This window comes from Nomascus leucogenys, chromosome 12 (genome assembly GCF_006542625.1).
Source record: "Nomascus leucogenys isolate Asia chromosome 12, Asia_NLE_v1, whole genome shotgun sequence".
NCBI classification, from domain to species: Eukaryota; Metazoa; Chordata; class Mammalia; order Primates; family Hylobatidae; genus Nomascus; species Nomascus leucogenys.
The window spans coordinates 14,293,417-14,314,968 of NC_044392.1; the positions used below are offsets into that span (position 1 = coordinate 14,293,417).

The 21,552-nt window shown below is 40.7% G+C and overlaps 1 protein-coding gene across 3 annotated transcripts in view; it reads right to left on the minus strand.

Moving 5' to 3' along the window:
- Positions 1-21,552, minus strand: part of TESK2 (testis associated actin remodelling kinase 2) — a 116,817-nt gene that overhangs the window by 59,772 nt on the left and 35,493 nt on the right. For all 3 annotated transcript variants that reach the window (XM_030823778.1, XM_030823777.1, XM_030823776.1), the window contains exon 2: positions 17,568-17,689. In XM_030823778.1, coding sequence (XP_030679638.1) covers positions 17,568-17,689 — 122 coding nt within the window. The remainder of the gene's footprint in view (positions 1-17,567; positions 17,690-21,552) is intronic.

A 21,552-nucleotide genomic window follows, 5' to 3' on the forward strand; every position in this document is an offset into this window, starting at 1 on the left:
CCAGGTTGGTCTCAAATACCTGAACTTAGGTGATCTGCCCGCCTTGGCCTCCCAAAGTACTAGGATTACAGGCCTGAGCCACCACACCAGGCCTATTTCTATTTTAGAGATAAGAAAAATAAAGATTAAGTGGCTCACCTAAGGGCACACAACGAGCAAATGGTGGAGTCAGGGAGTGGATTTTTACCTCTTAAACTTTAAGCTATACAGCCTCAATATATGATATTTCAGATTATTATGACAGTAGTAATAACAATAATAAAAAATAATGACAGGTAAGATTTAGTGCCTTTGTACTGTGATCAATTCTTTATGTATATTATCTCATTTAATCTTCCCATCAAGCTGATACAGCAGTACTATTATTATTTCCTACTTCACAAGTAAGAAAACTGAGGTTATAGATATTTCACAATTTGCTCAAGATCCCCTAAATTACTACGAGGCACAACCATCCTGAATCTCTCCTTTGAATTCCAAACTTGTTTATCCAACTGCCAAGTTGATATCTCCTGATCTCCCATTTCCAAAACTGTTCCCCACAATGTCTCCCCAGTACAATTACTGGCAATTCAATTCTTCCAGTTGTTCAAGTCAAAACCTAAGTAATCTGCACATGTGTATGGTGGTTTGAAATAAAAAATAAATAAATTTAAAGTTTAAAAATTGACAAACAAAAAACCTAATTAAGAGTCATCCTTTATGCCTCCTTCCCTTGTGCTAATATCCCACACCTATTCCCTCTTTAAAAAATATTCAGGGCCAGGTGCAATGTCTCACACCTGTAATCCCAGCACTTTGGGAGGCCGAGGCGGGCAGGTCGCTTGAGCTCAGGAGTTCAAAACCAGTCTGCACAACGTGGTGAAACCCCATCTCTAAAAAAAAAAAAAAAAAAAAAAAAAATATATATATATATATATATATAATTTGTGTGTGTATATGTATACATACGTAGCTATATACACACACTAAAATTTTATATATATACACACACACAAAAAAAAAATTAGCCAGGTGTGGTGGTGTATATGTGTAGTCCCTGCTACTCGGGAGGCTGAGGTGGGAGTATGATTTTAGCCCAGCAGGAGGCCAAGGCTGCAGTGAGCCATGGTGGTGTCACTGCACTCCAACCTGGGCAACAGAGCAAGACTCTGTCTCAAAAAAAAAAAAAAATCTCTATTTTTTCTTGGAGAAATAAGAAAAATTAAAAGAAAGAAGATATTCAGAACCCGGCTGGTTGCAGTGGCTCACACCTGCAATCCCAGTATTTTGGGAGGCCAGGGTGGGAGGACCGCTTGAGCCCAGAAGTCCAAGATCAGCCTGGCCAACATAGTGGGTCAGTCTGTCTCTGTAAAAAAAACTTTAAAAAAAAAATTACCCCAGTGTGGTGGTGCTCACCTGTAGTCTCAGCTACTTGGCAGGCTGAGGCAGAAGAATTGCTTGAGCCCAGGGGTTGGAGGCTGCAATGAGTTGTGATCATGCCACTGCACTCCAACATGGACAACAGAGCAAGATCCTATCTCAAAATAAATAATTATGAACAGTATTTTAAAATTTCTCAATAAAATATTTTGAACCTAAAATTATGTGGTTGGTCTGCCAACTAAATCTTAGGGCAAAATAAAGACTTTACCAAATGAGTAAGAACTCAAAAAGTCTCCCGGGTGTGGTGGCTCATGCCTGTAATCCCAGCACTTTGGGAGGCTGAAGTGGAATGGTCACTTGAGGCCAGGAGCTAGAGACCAGTTTGGGCAACATAGAGAGACGTTGTCTCTACAGAAAATAAGACAATTAGCTGGGTGTGACACAATTAGGTGGTGCATGCCTGTAGTCCCAGCTGTTGTGAAGGCTGAGGCAGGAGGATCGCTTGAGCCCAAGAGGTCGAGGCTGCAGTGACCCATGATCGCACCACTGCACTCCAGCCTGGGTGACAGAGCAAGGCTCTGTCTAAAAATAAAAATAATAAAAAAAAATTCAAAACCTAACTCCTCTTCACCTCTACTACCACCACGTGGTCCCAGTCATCATGAGCTCTATCTAGATGGTTACAATAGCCTCTTTAAGTAACTTAAGTTACACACTTACATAGCTTCAAATAGGCATATAATAAAAAATAACAGTTCCCTACCCTGCCCACACCACACTGAATCACCTCCTCAGAGGGAACCACTTTCAACTCTTTTTAGCTATTTATTCTATTTACCTTCATACATCTAGCTAACATACACTGCCATTTCTGACCTTATCTACTGATTTTACAGTGTAGCAGCTGAGGATTTAGCACTCTTAAATATTTCCCTTCCAATATTGTTATAAGACAATTTGGGGTAAAATCGACATTCAAGGGAAAAAAATCAAGACTCAGGATTACATCGTTAAAATTATTATTATTTTTTAGAGACAGGGTCTTGCTCTGTCACCCAGGCTAGAGTGCAGAGGTGTGATTACAGCTCACTGAAACCTTGAACTCTTGGGCTCAAGAGATCCTCCCACCTTAGCCTCCTGGGTGGGTAGGACCACAGGTGGTGGCCCTACAATGGGCTTTTTTTTTTTTTAATCTTTTGCTGAGACAGGGTCCCGCTATGTTGCCCAGGCTGGTCTCAGCCTCCCAAAGTGCTAGGATTATAGGTGTGAGCCACCGTGCCTGGCCAGCATTTACATTATTATGACTGATTATAATCACTACAAGGCCAAGTACTATATCATGATTTCACTTTATTTCTTCTATAATTGTTTGTATTTTACCCCTTTTTTCATTTGCTTAGTTATTACATGCTATTATGGTTTGGTTGTGTCCCACCCAAATCTCATCTTGAATTGTAGCTCCCATAATTCCCATTTTGGAGGGACCTGGTGGGAGGTAATTGAATCATGGGGACAGGTCTCTACCGTGCTGTTTTCGTGATAGTGAATAAGTCTCACGAGATCTGATAGTTTTATAAAGGGGAGTTCTCCTGCACATATTCTCTTGCCTGCAGCCATGTAAGACGTCCCTGTGCTTTTCCTTCATCTTTTGCCATGATTGTGAGGCCTCCCCAGCCACGTGGAACTATGAGTCCATTAAACCTCTTTTCTTTATAAATTACCCAGTCTTGGGTATGTCTTTATTAGCAGCATGAGAAAGGACTAATACGCATGCCTACTGCTACTTCTTTCCAAAGCCTCCAACGAAATTGTAAAATTCTTCTGAATATGGATTTCCACCCTGCCAAATATATCAGGAAATATATAAGTTCTTTCCTCACACTCCTACTTCCCAACATCTCTCCTGAATTTTGTAATCCTTCGACTCCAACCTGAACTGCTTATTTTCTAGACTGTTGCACAACAGTCATCCTGGAACTTCCCATTACCTTTATACCCTCTTCTTTTTAGGTCTCAAGTCTTCCTTTTTATTTTTATTAGGGTGTTTTGTTTACTTCCCTGTTTTGAAGGGACACATTCTCCAATAGCATCATGAGAAGGGGCTCATGAGAGGCAAATTTTTTGACAATTTGCCTATCTAAAAATGTCTTCATTCTACTCTTATGCTTGATTGGTAGTTCAGCTGGACATAGGATTCTAAGTAGGAAATCATTTTCTCTCAGAAAGCATCTTCTATTGTTCTAGCTTTTTTGTATGGGATTTTTTTTTAAATTTTTTCCTCTGTGGAAATGTTTAGAATATTTTTATTACCCATATTCTAAAATTTCATAATGATATGCTCTGGGTGGCTGTTTTTTCATTCATTGTGCTGGGCCCTTTCAATCTGGAAGCGTATGTCCTTTGGTTCTCCCCTCCAGCTATTAGCCAGGCCCAGCAAAATGGGTTAGTCTGTATACTGAATGGTGAGAACTCAAAGAGCATGAGCCTATGGCTATACCACCCCAGTGTGCCTCATCTCATTTGAACTAAACTCCACCCTGAATGTGCCTCATCCCATTTGATCTTAGCTAAGGTCTTAGGTGGTATGGCCATAGACTCATGCTCTCTGGGTTCTAGAAGATATTTTCTTATCAATCAAAATTAAACTTCCTGGGTTAATCTTTTAATTTTCGTATCTTTTCTGCCTTATTTTCTTTTATCTTTTCCTACTAATGGAGGATTTCCTCAACTTCATCTTCTTAACCATCTATTGACTTTTTAAACCATATTTTTAAATTTCTAAAAACAATTATCTGTGTGGTTTCCTATTCACATTGTATAGTATTCTATTCATGTTTCATGGATGCAGTATCTTCTCTAACCTCCTAAAAGGATGATAATTGTAAGATTTTTTGGTTGTTACTTTTTAAATTTTTTAAATTGTTTTATTTTTATTATATTGCCAAAGCCAAATACTTCTGAGAAAGGTTGTCACTTTTAAAAAACTGTCTTCCTTTATTTGGGTCTATTCATTTTCTCCAGGAAAAAAGTCCATCAATTTCCTGGCAAGTGGCAGGGTTGAGGGTAGGATAGGAATGATTCTAGCCTGCCTGAGAGCCAGGTGATAGAAGGTGACTAGAAGTCTTATGAGCCTCACCATTCCAGTATGCAGACTACCCCCCCATCTCCTCTTTTATGTATTGCATTCTTCCCCATATTCTATCAGATGCTCACTAGTATGAAGTATTTCTGGTTCAATTTCTCTCCAAAAATAAACCATGTCTTATTGGGGTGGGTGATATTTAACTCATTAGTTACAAGAAATGGGGATGTTGACTTTCAGGCCCAGTTACCCCTTAAAAGACTTTGAATAGCCCTCTTATTTTTAGCCCAAGCCTGACACCCACCTTCAGTTCCTGAGCTTTTGTAAGTTTCTGTGATGCAAACTGGCTTGGTTCTAATTGGCATCAGCTTCTAGAGATACTACACTATAGGCACTACAAATACAGTGGTGAAAAAGATAAACTTCTACCCTCAGAGAGCTCACTCAATACTGGAGACTTTAAGCAACAGGTAAACAAACAAATGAATAAGGTTCTTTTTTTTTTTGAGACAGAGTCTCACTGTCGCCCAGGCTGGAGTGCAGTGGCGCGATCTCGGCTCACTGCAGGCTCCGCCCCCTGGGGTTCACGCCATTCTCCTGCCTCAGCCTCCCGAGTAGCTGGGACTACAGGCGCCTGCCACCTCGCCCGGCTAATTTTTTGTATTTTTAGTAGAGACGGGGTTTCACTGTGTTAGCCAGGATGGTCTCGATCTCCTGACCTCGTGATCCGCCCACCTCGGCCTCCGAAAGTGCTGGGATTACAGGCGTGAGCCACCGCGCCCGGCCATGAATAAGGTTCTTTTCAGAAGTAATGAGAACTTGTAACAAAGCACGATAAGAGGATATATATATATATATATATATATATATATATATATATATTTTTTTTTTTTTTTTTTTTTTTTTTTTTTTGAGACGGAGTCTCGCTCTGTCACCCAGGCTGGAGTGCAGTGGCGCAATCTCGGCTCACTGCAAGCTCCGCCTCCCGGGTTCACGCCATTCTCCTGCCTCAGCCTCTCCGAGTAGCTGGGACTACAGGCGCCCGCCACCACACCCGGCTAATTTTTTGTATTTTTAGTAGAGACGGGGTTTCACCGTGGTCTCGATCTCCTGACCTCGTGATCCGCCCGCCTCGGCCTCCCAAAGTGCTGGGATTACAAGCGTGAGCCACCGCGCCCAGCAAGGATATATATATATATATATATATATATATATATATATATATATATCGATGTCTATTTTAGACTAGTCAAAAAGATTTCTTTGAGGAATGGCTATCTCAGTAGAACTATATCATATGATTCTGGAATAAAGTAAGTACAAAGGCCCTGAAGCAGGGGAAAAAGGTTAATGTGTCTGAGAAACAAGAAGGTTAGTGAGTGTGGTTAGAATGATGTAAGAAAAAGGAAGAATGATTGGAAATATGGTCAGAGCCAGGTAGGCCAAATCATTCAGGGCCCAATAGGTTAAAGCCCAGAGTACCAACTTTGAAGAATGACAAAAAGTTGTATTAGGAAATTCAGCAGGGAAATGACATAATCTGATTTACCTTCTTAAAATTCAATCTGGCTATTGTGGGGCAGAAGGAGAAGACAAGAGATCAATTAGGATGGTTGGGCTAGAGTAGTAAATGTAGAAGTAAATAGACTCAGGACATATTTTGAAGATAATGCTGAACTACTTGATGGTTTGAAATAGGGTGTAAGAGAAAGATAATAAGAATGGTAAGTTTTTGGCTCAAGTGATAAATGAATGGTGGGAGAGGTCTGGAAAGAAGAAAGGGAGTGCGGCAGGAAATTAATAGTGGTCCATAATGGGTACTCAATAATTAGTAATCATTGTTTATATTAAAAATCTTCAGCCAAGATACAGTGGCTCACACCTGTAATCCCAGCACTTTGGGAGGCCAACGGGGGCAGATCACTTGAGGCCAGGAGTATGAGACCAGCCTGGCCAACATGGTGAAATCCTATCTCTACTAAAAATACAAAAATTAGCTGGGTGTGGTGGCACATGCCTGTAATCCCAGCTACTTGGGAGGCTGAAGCACGAGAACCTGGGAGGTGGAGGTTGCAGTGAGCAGAGATCATGCCACTGTACTCCAGCCTGGGTGACAGTGAGACTCTGTCTCAAAAAAAAAAAAAAAAAAAATTAAGATCACCTTACCAATATGCCAGTGTTACAAAAGATGCTTTGTGAACTCTCTTGAGAGTCTTTCACCTAGTTACCCACCAGGATTACAATGATAAAATCAGAGAGATCCACTTTATTATTATTTTTTTCAACCTTCAACAGATGCAAAAAAACATTTTAGGCCAGGAGCAGTGGCTCGCACCTGTAATCCCAGTACTTTGGGAGGCCGAGGCAAATGGATTACCTGAGGTTAGGAGTTGGAGGCCAGCCTGGCTAACATGGTGAAACCCCGTTTCTACTAAAAATACAAAAAATAAGCTGGGCATGGTGGCGCATGCCTGTAATCCCAGCTACTCGGAAGGCTGAGGCAGGAGAATCACTTGAACCTGAGAGGCAGAGGTTGTAGTGAGCTGAGATTGCACCGTTGCACCCCAGCTTGGGCAACAAGAGCGAAACTCCATCTCAAAAAAAGAAAAATTTTTTTTAAACACTGCCCATTTATTCTGGAATACACTCTACATCCACATTCACTCACCCTTAAGATATTTTAAAAACCTGATTATTTAAAAATTATTCAACATTTAATTCAATGTGATTTCTTATTTATTATTATTATTATTATTTTATTTATTTTTTTTTTTTACCATACAGGGTCTCACTATATCACCCAGTCTGTGTTTCAGTGGCACAACTGAAACCACCTTTGCAAAAGAGAAATCTGACATAGTTAACTCTGTCTTGCCTCCAACCTCAAGCTGTTTGTCTTTGGTCATTCCTGGGCATAGGCCAAGCTAACTTTGGGAGGAATTTAGTTTACAGTTTAACCTTAAAGCAAGGATGATAATAGCCCTGCCCAAAACTAAACCACCTTTGTAAAACTAAGGAAAGGCCACAAGGTTAGGATTATGGGAGGGGAGAGAATTCTGCTAAAATGTAGGTATAGCTCTACAATTTCTTACTGCTTGGGAGTCATGTGGCTAGAGATCACAAGATTTGTGACTTCTCCAACTGCTCCTATAGATAGCATCACTATTATAGAACCTAAGACTGGTTTTCTGAGAGATTTTTTCAGACCGACCCCACCCAGACTCATGACTCATGACTCAATTGGTCCTGTAGCCCAGCCTTCCCCAACCTTTTTGGCACCAGGGACTGGTTTTGTGGAAGACAATTTTTCCACAGACTCGGGTGAGGGTCAGGTTGGAGGGATGGTTTGGGGATGAAACTGTTCCACCTGAGATCATCAGGCATTTGATTCTCATAAGGGATGCACAACCAAGATCCCTCGCATGCACAGTTCACAACAGGGTTCACGCTTCTATGAAAATATAATGCCACCGCATATCTGACAGGAAGCAGAGCTCAGGCAGCAATGCTTGCTCACCTGCTCACCTCCTGCTGTGTGGCCCAGTTCCTAACAGGCCACAGACTGACACCGGTCCATAACCTGGGGGTTGAGGACTCCTGCTGTAGCCCTACACAGAGGTACACTCAGTGCACAAGGACTTTTCCACACCCCCAATTAATCAGCAGCACCCATTCCCTCAGCCCTGCCCACCAAATTGTCCATAAAAACTCTCACCTCTAGAGGGCTTCAGGAAGACTGATTTAAGTGATAACTGCCTCTTTGGCATGGCTGGCCTTGAGTCAATTAAACTCTTTCTTACTGCAATGCCACGATCTCAGGGAATTGATTTTGTCTGTGCAGCTGGCAGTAAGAAACCATCATAGCTCACTACTCCTAGGCTCAAATGGATCCTCCCGCCTCAGTCTCCCAAGTGCTGGGATTATAGGTGTGAGCCCACCATGCCCTGCCTCAATGTGATTTCTAACAACTGATCTGGTCCATTCTCATTAAACAGGAGAAATCAAAGCACAGAGGTTAAATAACTTGTCCTAGAGAATATAATTAGGAAATGGTGGAGCTGTGTGAACTGTACAACAGAAAGAGTGGAAGAAAAGGCTGGAAAAACAGACTGAACCTTAACTGTCAGTCTAAATAATTTTTGACTCAATTTTGAAACCAATGTGAGCCACAAAAAGTTTTAAGAAATAAACTATACAACTAGAGCTGTGTATCAGGAAGAGTGAAAAAGAGGGCAAAGAGACAGGGAAAATAATTCACTCCAGGTGAAAGTGAAGAAGGCTGAATTACAGCACACATATAAGGGAAGGAATAGAGGCAAAAGCCTTTGAATATTTAGAATCACAGCTTAGCTTCTCATTAGAAGCAAGGAATACATGATAACCAAAAATGGCTGGAATTTTTCAGGATGGATAACTGGAAAGATAGCTGTCTTAATAACTGAGACTGGGAAAATATCCTGCCATATTCTCACGGCATTAGCTAATGCTAGTCTATTTCCTACATAGTATAGTTTACTTCTTAAGGAGACTCTCTGGGAGACAAGAAGCCTCTATTTCTCTTGCATTAATCATATTACCTAGCACAGGGAGGGACTGAGTAGTTCCAAGTAAATATTTGTGAATTGAAGGCATAGTCTTCAATTTCATATTTGGTGAATTGAAGGCATATTTGGTGAATTGAAGGAGGAATCTAAAAGAAATATTAAATTTCTCATGGCATAAATAACAAAAAAGAGGGACCCAGTGCAGTGGCTCAAGCCTATAATCCCAGCATTTTGGGAGGCCAAGGTGGGAGGATTGCTTGAGCTCAGGAGTTCGAGACCAGCCTGGGCAATATAGTGAGAACTTTCTCTACAAAAAAATTTTCAGTTAGCCAAGTGTGGTGGCATACGTCTGCAGTCTCAGCTACTCAGGAGGCTGAGGTGGCAGGACTGCTTGAGCCCAGAAGGCAGAGATTGCAGTGAGCCTGGGCGACAGAGTGAGGCCCTGTCTCGGGGTCAGGGGTAAGTATGAGAACAAATCTGAGTGTATAGTTCCTCGGAAAGGCCACTGGGGAGTGGAAGTGAGTGGGGCATGGAACTGGGTTACAGATCTTAAGCATAAGACTTCCTGGCGTAAACAACCTTATTCACAAGAGACCTAAACAATCAGTCCCTGCACTCAACAAAGTACTTTATTGTTCCTTTTTTTAACTGATAACTTTGAGCAACTGATGATAAAACAACCAATCTTCACTGGGCCCATGTATAAACAGAATACACACACATGAACAAAATTTACACAAGTACTACCTCTATGACTTACCAGGCCCACGCTGTTCCTTCCAAATAGAAATCTTAGGAGGAAGGGAGATAAAGGGAAAAAGGGAAACTGGGAGGTTGGGGTCAAGAAAAAGAGAACTACAAAGGTTCAGCTCACTCACTCCTGCTGGGCACACAATAGCTCTGGCAGAAGAGAACCAAGGTATGCCCAGAGGATTAAATGCCTGCCATCTGGCAGATCATGCAGATAGGCTTCTTTCTCAAGTAGCCTTTCCAAAGCACTAACAGAGGAATTTTCAACTCACTCTTTTTCTTTTTCTTTCTTTCTTTCTTCCTTTCCTTCATTTCTCTCTCTCTCTCTTTCTTTTAAGCAAGAGACCTTTTCTTCAAAACTCTTATACAGAAGTTCAATATAAAAAAGATAAAAAGTGGAACTGTTCTGACTAGATGAAGCCAAGAGAACAGAAGTCTCATCTATTCAGCAACCTCCCATCAGGGGCCAGCACCTGAGAAGGCACATCTGTGTAATCCTAGGGTTCCAAGAGATGGATTCTTCCCAATGTAAATCTAATCTCAATTTGGGGAAAAACTCTGGTTCATACTTCTGCACCTATAAAAGAAAGCTTATAATGTTTATAGCTTGAAAATAGACTAAGAGCCATACTAACGAATAGTAACCAAAAATTTTAAATCGTAAGTATTAACAGCAAATTGCTAAGACAACCAGAAAGCATTTAGAAAATACGAATTCTAAGAACCTTGAGAATAAAACATAGTCATGCTTAGTTTGGCATTTAAGGAGTCACAGGGAAGTATAATAAATGTTTCTATTACATTAATACTCCTCTGGGTAACAAAAGCCAAGAGGACTTTGTTTGCTCTAGGCCACTGGTTAGAATAATTTCCTTTTGTTGTATTCAAAATATATAGTGAAAGTGAAGACATAAAAACATAAATGATATAAATAATTAGAAGCTTCTTTTAAAAAGTAATCCACTTTCAGGCTTTTAAACCACAGTATATTTGAGACAGATGGCTTATGCAGAACAAAAATGGTCATCATCAGAGGGCAAACCCATGTGGCTAACAATAATTATCATTCTCATGTATTATACTTGCAGTGTGACAGTTCCTGTGCCAGAGGCTTATATATATCATCTCATTTGTGGGCTTATTGGGAAGATTTAGATAGACTGAGTGCTACCTTTCATATATTAGAAAACTTGGCTGAGAGCAAAGAACATTACTTTTTTAAGTCAAGGGGGATGAGGGTGGAGGTGGGGATCATTCCTAAGCAATAGGATCAAAAGGAGATAAGTTAAGAAAGTACATCAAGGAGGTATGGAATAGGAATGGTAATGTTGGTCTCATCACAACCCTACATGTTTCTAGGCTGCAACACATATACCCGTAGCAAAGCAAAGGCAAAGATGTAGGTAGCCCAGCATTATCAAATACAGTAGTCCCTAGCTTCATGTGGCAATTTAAATTTAAACCAATTCAAATAAAATTTTAATTTCTTGTTTGCATTAGCTATATTTCTGTGCTTATTAGCCACATGTGGCTATTGGACAGCAGAAATATAGAACATTTCCATCACTGCAGAAGGTTCTATTGGACAGCAATGCTTTAGTAGAAAACCGTTGAATCTGTTAAAAGCAGCAGTAGGCACTCAACAAGCGTTGAGTGAGTAAATGAATTAAAAAAAGGTGCTTTGCAGACACCGCTGCCACCGCCGGGAGCCCCGTACTATCAGCCATGGTCAACCCCACCATGTTCTTCGATATCACAGTCAAATGGCGAGCCCTTGGGCCATGTCTCCTTCGAGCTGTTTGCAGACAAGTTTCCAAAGACAACAGAAAACTTTTGTGCTCTGACCACTGGAGAGAAAGGATTTGGTTATAAGGGTTCCTGCTTTCACAGAATTATTCCAGGGTTTATGTGTCAGGTTGGATGGCAAGCATGTGGTCTTTAGCAAAGTGAAAGAAGGCATGAATATTGTGGAGGCCATGGGAAACTTTGGGTCTGGGAATAGCAAGACCAGCAAGAAGATCACCACTGCTGACTGTGGACAACTCTAATAAATTTGACTTGTGTTTTATCTTAACCACCAGACCATTCCTTCTGTAGCTCAGGAGAGCACTCCTCCACCCCATTTGCTCACAATATCCCATAATCTTTGTGCTCTCGCTGCAGTTCCCTTTGGATTCCATGTTTTCCTTGTTCGCTTCCATGCCTAGCTGGATTGCAGAGTTGAGTTAAGTTTATCATTACGAAATAAAAACTAAATAACAACAACAACAACAACAACAACAAAAGCTATACTAGGCCACTGAAAGAAGCAGCCAGAGGAAAAGAAACTAATAATAATAGCTAACATTTACTGAGCACTTACCACATACCAGGTACTATTCTAAGTGATTTACATGTAGTAATTTAATTAATCTTCAATAACAACTCCATAAAATATTTACTGTCATTACCCTCATTTTTATAGATGGGAAAACTAAGGCTCAGAGAGGTTAACTAAACTTTCCCAAGATCCAGGATTTGAATCCAGGCAGTTTGATCTAGAATCTACAGCAAGCTTGTTCAACTCACAGCCCGTGGGCCACATGTGGCCCAATGGCTTTGAATGTGGCACAACACAAATTCATAAACTTTCTTAAAACATTATGAGATTTTTTTTTGCAATTGTTTGTTTTAGCTCATCAGCTATTGTTAGTGTTAGTGTATTTTATATGTGACCCCAGATAATTCTTCTTCCAGTATGGCCCAGGGAAGCCAAAAGATTGGACACCTCTAATCTAGAGCTTTCTTTTTTTTTTTTTTTTTGAGACAAGCTCTGGCTCTATCACCCAGGCTGGAGTGCAGTGGTGTGATCTCGGCTCACTGCAAGTTCTGCCTCCTAGGCTCAAGCCATCCTCCCACCCCAGCCTCTAAAGTTGCTAGGGCTACAGGTGCACACCACCATGCCCAGCTAATTTTTGTATTTTTTGTAGAGAAAACATAACATTTTCTCTACAAAAAATACAAAAGAAAACATGGTTTCACCATGTTGCCCAGGCTGGTCTTGAACTTGAACTTGTGAGCTCAAGGGATCTGTCTGCCTCAGCCTCCCAAATTGCTGGGATTACAGGTGTGGTCACACCCAACCTAAAGCCTTCATTTTTAATCATACTATACTACTACTTCTTAAAATAGATCAAACATAAATGTATACAGTGTAGAATGATTAAATCAAGCTAATTAACATATCTATTCCCTCACATCATTTTTTGTGGTGACATATTTGAAATTTACTCCTATTCCTGGATCATATAGCGGTTCTATTTTCTCTGTTTTTTGAAATATACATTATTATTAACTATAATCACCATACCGCACAACAGATTTCAGAAACGTATTCCTCCTATGTAACTGAAACTTTGTGTCTCTGACCAACATCCCCCCATTTCCTCCCCCATCCCACCCCACTCATCCCTATCCTCTGGTAACCACCATTCTTCTCCCCACATTTTTTTCTTTTTTTGAGACGGAGTCTTGCTCTGTCACCCAGGCTGGAGTGCAGTGGTGCGATCTCGGCTCACTGCAACCTCTGCCTCTTGGGTTCAAGCGATTCTCCTGCCTCAGCCTCCTGAGTAGCTGGCACTACAGGTGTGTGCCACCATACCCGGCTGAATTTTTGTATTTTTCGTAGAGACCTTCCAAAGTGCTGGGATTACAGGCGTGAGCCACCGTGCCCGGCCTATGTTTTCTTTTAGTAGTTTTACAGTTTCAGGTTATACTATACCATTTCATTATATAACAAGTATATCTAAAGATTTTGCTGTAATGGAATAAAATTTATTTAAAGTCAACTTTCCATGCATTTGCTAGTTCCGTTCACAGTGAAGAGAATAAGAAAAGGAATGGTAAAATAAAAAGATTAGCAGGAAAGATGCCAAAATGCTAATACTAGTTTTAGCCCTACATGCTGAGATTAAGGGCAAGTTTTATTTTCTTTTTCTTACTAATTCTATTTTCTAAATTTTTGCATTGCAATTATGTATCACTTCTGTAATAATAAAAAAATTAAAATATGACTTCTTAAGCTAGATATTACTTAAAATATGATCATCTTAAAAATTCCTAAGCAGAATATCAAAGCCTCATCTACCTCACTCTCAAACATAGTGGAAGCCCCCTAACTGATCTCTTTGCTACCAGTCTCTCTAACACTAAACCATTCTGCATCTTGTCATCAATTACCTTATCATTCTAGTTTCTGCTCAGAATCCAACCACAGATCATAAACTACAATCCTCTGGATTTATGCAAAGCATTTCTGGATAATTTGACTCAATTCTACTTTTCCACCTTTATCTACCAATACTATCCTATCAAATCCTCAGTTCTTCTAAGAGAAGCCTGGTAGAAAGAACACAGGTCTTAGAGGAGACTTTGGCCCATACCTAATCTCTTGGCCTCAATGGAGAGTGAGTGTGAAGATTAAATCTTTAAATAAGTAACACACCCGGTATACAACATGCCTTCAATAAATGGTCATTATTATTATTGTCATTATTAGCCAAACAGGATTTTATTCACTGACTCCTCAAAAAGCTTTGCATTTTTATATCTGTGCTTTCTATATCACTATTTGCTCTGAGTTCCTCCCCTATCTTCTAAAATCCTTTTAAAAATCAAGCTTCAATATTATGCATGACATGCCTGCATCAAAATATTTTATGTAACCCATAAGTAGATATACTTACTATGTAATCACAAAAATTAAAAGTAATTTTTAAAAAAATTCAAAGTCCAGTTCAAGTTCCCTCCTAGAAGGCTTCCCTGACCCTTTTTTTTTTTTTTTTTTTGAGACAGAGTCTTGCTCTGTCGCCAGGCTGGAATACGGTGGTGCAATCTCAGCTCACTGAAACCTCTGCCTCCCAGGTTCAAGAGCTTCTCCTGCCTCAGCCTCCCAAGTAGCTGGGACTACAGGTGCATGCCACCACACAGCTAATTTTTGTATTTTTAGTAGAGATGGGGTTTCACCATGTTGGCCAGGATGGTCTCGAACTCTTGACCTTGTGATCTGCCTGCCTTGGCCTCCCAAAGTGCTGGGATTACAGGCGTGAGCCATCGCGCCCAGACTTCCCTGACTCTTCAAAGTTAATATGACCCCTCACTCATTTGAACTCCTATGGCACTTAAGAGTTTCTTCTACTCAAATGGTGGTGTCTTAGTTAATTTATTAGTTCTCTTTCCATCAATGTGAGTAGAGCAAGTAAAGTATAAATTCCTTGCTAGCAGACACTCTATTTTATATATATCTTGATACCTTTCTGATGTCTGAATAGATCACCAGGCATATAGTAGATGCTCAAAAAAATGTGTTAATCTGGCCAGGTGTGGTGGCTCACACTTGTAATCCCAGCACTTTGGGAGGCCGAAGCAGGTGGATTACCTGAGGTCAGGAGTTCAAGACAAGCCTGGCCAATGTGGTAAAACCCCATCTCTACTAAAAATACAAAAATTAGCCAGGTGTGATGGCGAGCACCTGTAATCCCAGCTACTTGGGAGGCTGAGGCAGGAGAATCACTTGAACCTGGGAGGTGGAAGTTGCAGTGAGCTGAGATCAAGCCATTGCACTCCAGCCTGGGCGACAAGAGTGAAACTCCATCTCAAAAAAAAAAAAGTGTTAATTTGACTTATAAATTTGAAAGAAAGTCACCACAATAAAAATACTGGCTGAATATTTTTGTAGTAGACTAGGAAGCCAATAATCCTATATAAGGATAAAAAGTTTCAAGTAAGCAGTATAATTTAATTCCATAATTTAATACCATTGACCAAACATGTAAGTCATACTTAAGCCATATGAGTTCTCTCTAGCCCAATATAAACATACAAAAATTAGCAATAAATGACCCTAAGTAAATAGCACTTTAAACTTTACAAAACATCCTGCACATAAACCCTAACTAAATATACATTGAATTAAATTGTCTTATTTGGTCTCATTTAAAAACATACTTGGCCAGGTGTGGTGGATCACACCTGTAATCCCAGCCTGAACAACACAGTGAGACCTTGTCTCATTTAAAAAAAATTTTTTTTAATAAAATAATTTTTGTATTTAAGACAGGGTCTCACTCTGTCACTCAGGCTGGAGTGCAGTGCTGCGATCATGGCCCACTGCAGCTGTGAACTATTGGCTCAAGAGATCCTCCCACCTCAGCCTCCCGAGTAGCTGAAACTACAGGCACATGCCACTATACCTGGCTAATTTTTTTGGTTGTTTGTTGTTGTTGTTGTTTGTAGAGATGGGGTTTCACCATGTTGCCCAGGCTGGTCATAAACTCCTAGGCTCAAGAGATCCACCCACCTTGGCATCCCAAGTACTGAGATTACAGGCATGAGCCATCATGCCTGGCCAAATAAAAAAATTTTTTTTTTTTTTTTTGAGACGGAGTCTCGCTCTGTCATCCTGGCTGGAGTGCAGTGGTGCAATCTCAGCTTACTGCACTAGGTTCCCAGAGGGAACCTCTGCTTCCCGGGTTCAAGCAATTCTCCTGCCTCAGCCTCCCAAGTAGCTGGGACTATAGGCATGTGCCACCACACCCGGCTAACTTTTTTTTTGTGTTTTTAGTAGAGATGGGGTTTCACCATGTTAGCCAGGATAATCTCAATCTCCTGACCTCATGATCTGCTCGCCTCGGCCTCCCAAAGTGCTGGGATTATAGGCGTGAGCAATCGTGCCCAGTCAAAATTTTTTTTAAAAAGAAAATATACTTGCCTGACTAAAATACCAAAATAATTAAGGCAAGAAAGATTCAAATACGGATTATTAAAAAGTGACAATTATATAAACTTATAAAAGTAATTCTCCACTTTGGGAGGCCAAGGAGGGTGAATTGCTTGAGCCCAGGAACTTGAGACCAGCCTGGGCAAATGGTGGAACTCTGACTTTACAAAAAATGTGGCTCACGCTTGTAATCCCAGGACTTTGGGAGGCCGAGGCGGGCGGATCACAAGGTCAGGAGATCGAGACCACAGTGAAACCCTGTCTCTACTAAAAAATACAAAAAATTAGCCGGGCGTGGTGGCGGGCGCCTGTAGTCCCAGCTACTCGGAGAGGCTGAGGCAGGAGAATGGCGTGAACCCGGGAGGCGGAGCTTGCAGTGAGCCGAGATTGCGCCACTGCACTCCAGCCTGGGTGACAGAGCAAGACTCCGTCTCAAAAAAAAAAAAAATTGTGAAAATTAGCTGGATGTGGTGGTGCACCTGTAGTTCTAGCTGCTCAGGAGTCTGAGGTCGGGAAGATCAATTGGGCCCTGGAGGTCAAGACTGCGGTGAACCATGATCATGCCACTATACTCCAGCCTGGGTGACAGAGTGAGACCCTATCTCAAAAGAATAACAATTCTCAAAGGCAAAATGTGCCTCCTCAAGTGAGTGCTAAAAGTTAAGGATAGATAACTTGAGGGTGTAATTTTACATTTATTGCCACTCGTTGATTTAATTACAATTTCCTATAATCAGGAAAATTAAATAACCACATAAAGACCAATCTCTCCTCTTTGATAAATTACCAGCCAGCAATAGAAAACAACTGTTCTAATGAGCTGCTGCTAATGTTCTAATGAGAGTAAAGCAACTTAAGAGATAGAGGAAGTTGCTTTATTAAATGCAGTTAATTACCAATAAATTAAGTCTCAATGGGTAGAAAACAATCAAGAGTACCACTAAACCCCAGCAAGATAGATTCAGCATGATAAATCCTGAATCCCTCCTTTTTTTGCTATTAGTGCTATTCTAGCAAAACTCCAATGTTTCAGTTTTCTCATTGATCAGAAGGAAGGAAAAACCATTACCTAAGGATGTTGGGATGGGACAGTCTATTCATGAGCTGTACTTCTTTCAGCATGTTTGCCCGGTTACTGCTCAACGTGTTCATCTTAAGAGCCATCACCTGACCAGAAGCTCGGTGTCGTACCTAGAATATTAAATAAAACAAGAAACGAGGGTCAACGGCAATAGTTATATGTGAGGTCAACATCTCCAAATGTACAATATGCCAAGATATTTTTGTGCCACTTTAGATAAAATATACATCTAATTACATTAAAGTATCACTTCCATGAATGAAAAGAAATTATTCTACCCAAGACCGGTATTATTTCACATTGAGTTGGCCAGAAAAACGTTGTTAATAACATCTCAAGAAAACATGTCTGATATACACCATGGAATACTATGCAGCCATAAAAAGGAATGAGGTCATGTCCTTTGCAGGGACGTAAATGAAGCTGGAAGCCATCATCCTCAGCAAATTAACACAGGAACAGAAAACCAACACTGCATGTTTTCACTCATAAGTGGGAGTTGAACATTGAGAACACACGGACACAGAAAGGGAAACAACACGCACCAGGGCCTGTTAGCAGGTGGGGGGTGAAGGAAGGGAACTTAGAACTTAGTCAATAGGTGCAGCAAACCACCATGGCACAAACCTGCATGTTCTGCACATGTATCCCATTTTTTCTTTTTTTTTTAGAAGAAATAAAAAAATGAAGAAAGAAATAAAAGAAATCATGTCTGATTTGTTGCTGTTGTTGTTTTTGTTTGAGACAGGGTCTCATTGTGTCACCCAGACTGGAGTGTAGTGGCACAATCTTGGCTCACTGCAACCTCCATCTCCCAGGTTCAAGTGATTCTCCTGCCTCAGTCTCCTGAGTAGTTGGATTACAGGCATGTGCCAACACACCTGGCTAATTTTTGTATTTTTAGTAGAGACGGTTTCACCATGTTGGCCAGGCTGGTCTCAAACTCTTGACCTCAGGTGATCCGCCTGCCTCGGCCTCCCAAAGTGCTGGGATTACAGGTGTGAGCCACCATGCCCAGCCAATCATGTCTGTTTTTTTTGTTTTGTTTTGTTTTTTTGAGACAGAGTCTTGCTCTGTCACCCAGGCTAGAGTGCAGTGGTGTGATCCCGGCTCACTGCAACCTCCACCTCCCGGGTTCAAGCAATTCTCCTGCCTAAGCCTCCCGAGTAGCTGGGATTACAAGCGCCTGCCACCGCGCCCAGCTAATTTTTGTATTTTTAGTAGAGACAGGGTTTCACCATGTTGGCCAGGCTGATCTCGAACTCCTGACCCTGTGATCCACCAGCCTTGGCCTCCCAAAGTGCTGGGATTACAGGCGTGAGCCACCATGCCTGGCCTGTTTTTAATACCTTAGAAAAAAAAATGAGAGAAAATTTTTAAGCTGATTCCTCACGGCTGACCTTGGTGAGTCTTAAGATACCAACAGAAAAGAGTCCCTTCTGTGGCATTCTAAGTGTGCAAAAAGAAGATATATGCATGAGCCTTATATAACACTTAATGAAACTGTCTTTATAAGATGCTAAACCCACATACTCAAAGTCTCCCCCAAGTACCATAAAAATCTATAGGCCGGGCACAGTGGCTCATAGTAGTAAACTATGCAAAAATGTCATTATCCTATGGGCTTCAGGAGTATCATTTCAGTATGCTATACTTGACCAAATGGGAATTCCAAAAGAAAACATGACAACTTACTTAAACTCTTCAATATCTGAAAACTCCTTGAAATGACAGTAGCTCCACAAGTTTATCATAGCTATTAATACAGGTCAGACATCACAGCTTATCTTAGAATTCAGTGTTTCAGAGTGGCCAGGCAGAACAGGGAAGGCTGTTGAGGGGGAGGCCGGGCCAAAACACAAAGAGCCACAGGAACCCTGATCGGAAAAACTAAGGCAGGCAGAACACTGGCTGCCTCTCCTCTCCTAGATCACCGAGTGAGATTTGGAACCCAGCTCTCTTCTCAGTGCATCAATGATTCTGTTGTAATGTACCTCTTGACTGATGAAAGAGAAGTAGCTTTCCATTTCAGATCCTGCATGGATAAGTTAAAAGAAACATTTATAAACTAAGAGCTCACTGGTAGTATTTTTCCAGCTCTATTTACAAAAGATATCTGTGTTTTAATAAGGACTCTTCCAGCTGAAAGTCACTCTTCTTATTTTTCCATCATCTGAAAACTGTCACACTAAGATTTTAGCAAAATGGCAAAACCCATGAAAAGATCATTCATCCTGACCAACTGGGATTTATCCCTGGGATGTAAGGATAGTTCAACATATGTAAATCGATCAATGTGATACATTATATCAACAGAATGAGGGACAAAAACCATATGATCATTTCAATTGATGATGAAAAAGCATTTGATAAAATTCAACATCTCTTCATAATAAAAACCCTCAAAAAACTAGGTATAGAAGGAACATAACTCGAAAAGCCATATATGACAGACCCAAAGCTAGCATCATACTGAATGGAGAAAAACTGAAAGCCTTTCCTCTGGGATATGGAACACAAAGAGGATGTCCACTTTCACCACTGTTATTCAGCATAGTACTGGACATCCTAGCTAGAGCAATCAGACAAGAGAAAGAAATAAAGGGCATCCAAATTGGAAACGAAGAAGCCAAATTATTCTTGTCTGCAGATGATATGATCTTGTATTTGGAAAAACCTAAAGACTACACTAAAAAAACTACTAGAACCGATAAATTCAGAAAAGTTACAGCATACAAAATCAACATACAAAAAATCAGTAGCATTTCTATATGCCAACAGTGAACAATCTGAAAAAGAAACCAAAAAGTAATCAAATTTATAGTAGCTCCAAATAAAATTAAATACCTAGAAATTAAGTTAGCCAATGAATTAAAAGAGCTCTAAGAGGCCAGGCACAGTGGTTCATGCCTATAATCCCAATACTTTGGGAGGCCAAGGCAGGAGGATTGCTTGAGTCCAGGAGTTTGAGACCAGCCTGGGCAACATAGTGAGACTATCTCTACAAAAAATACAAAAAAAATTAACTGGGCTTGGTGGCTCAAGCCCGTGGTCCCAGCTAGTCGGGAAGCTGAGGTGGGAGGATTGCTTGAGCCCAGGAGGTCGAGGCTGCAGTGAGCTGTGATCGTGCCACTATACTCCAGCCTGGGTGACAGAGCAAGATGGTCTCAAAAACAAATAAAAAAGTTCTCTACAATGAAAGTTATAAAACATTGATGTAAGAAACTAAAGACACAAAAAAATGGAAAGATATTCCATGTTCATGAATTGGAAGAATCAGTATTTTTAAAATTCCTATACTACTCAAATACTAAACTTTCTATGGAATCACAAAGACCCAGAATTGCCCAAGCCATCCTGAGGAAAAGAAAAAACGCTGGGCCGGGCGCAGTAGCTTACGCCTGTAATCCCAGCACTTTGGGAGGCCGAGGTGGGTGGATCACCTGAAGTCAGGAGTTTGAGATCAGCCTGGCCAACATGGTAAAACCCTGTCTCTACTAAAAAAAAAAATACAAAAATTAGCTGAGCGTGATGGCATGCCCCTGTAATCCCAGCTACTCGGGAGACTGAAGCAGGAGAATGGTTTGAACCTGGGAGGCAGAGGTTGCAGTGAGCCCAGATTGCACCACTGCACTCCAGCCTAGGCAACAGAGCTGAAACTCTGTCTCAAAAGAAAAAAAGAAAGAAACTGGAGGAATCACATACCTGATCAAATTATACCACAGAGCTATTGTAACCAAAACAACAGGGTATTGGCATAAAAACAGAAACATAGACCAATGGAACAGAATACAGAATCCAGTAACAAATCCATAAATCTACAATAAACTCATTTTCAACAAAAGTGCCAAGAACATACATTGGGGAAAGGGCAGTCTCTTCAATAAATAGTGCTGGGAAAACTGTATAGTTACATGCAGAAGAATGAAACTAGACTCCTATCTCTAGCCATATGCAAAAATCTAATCAAAAT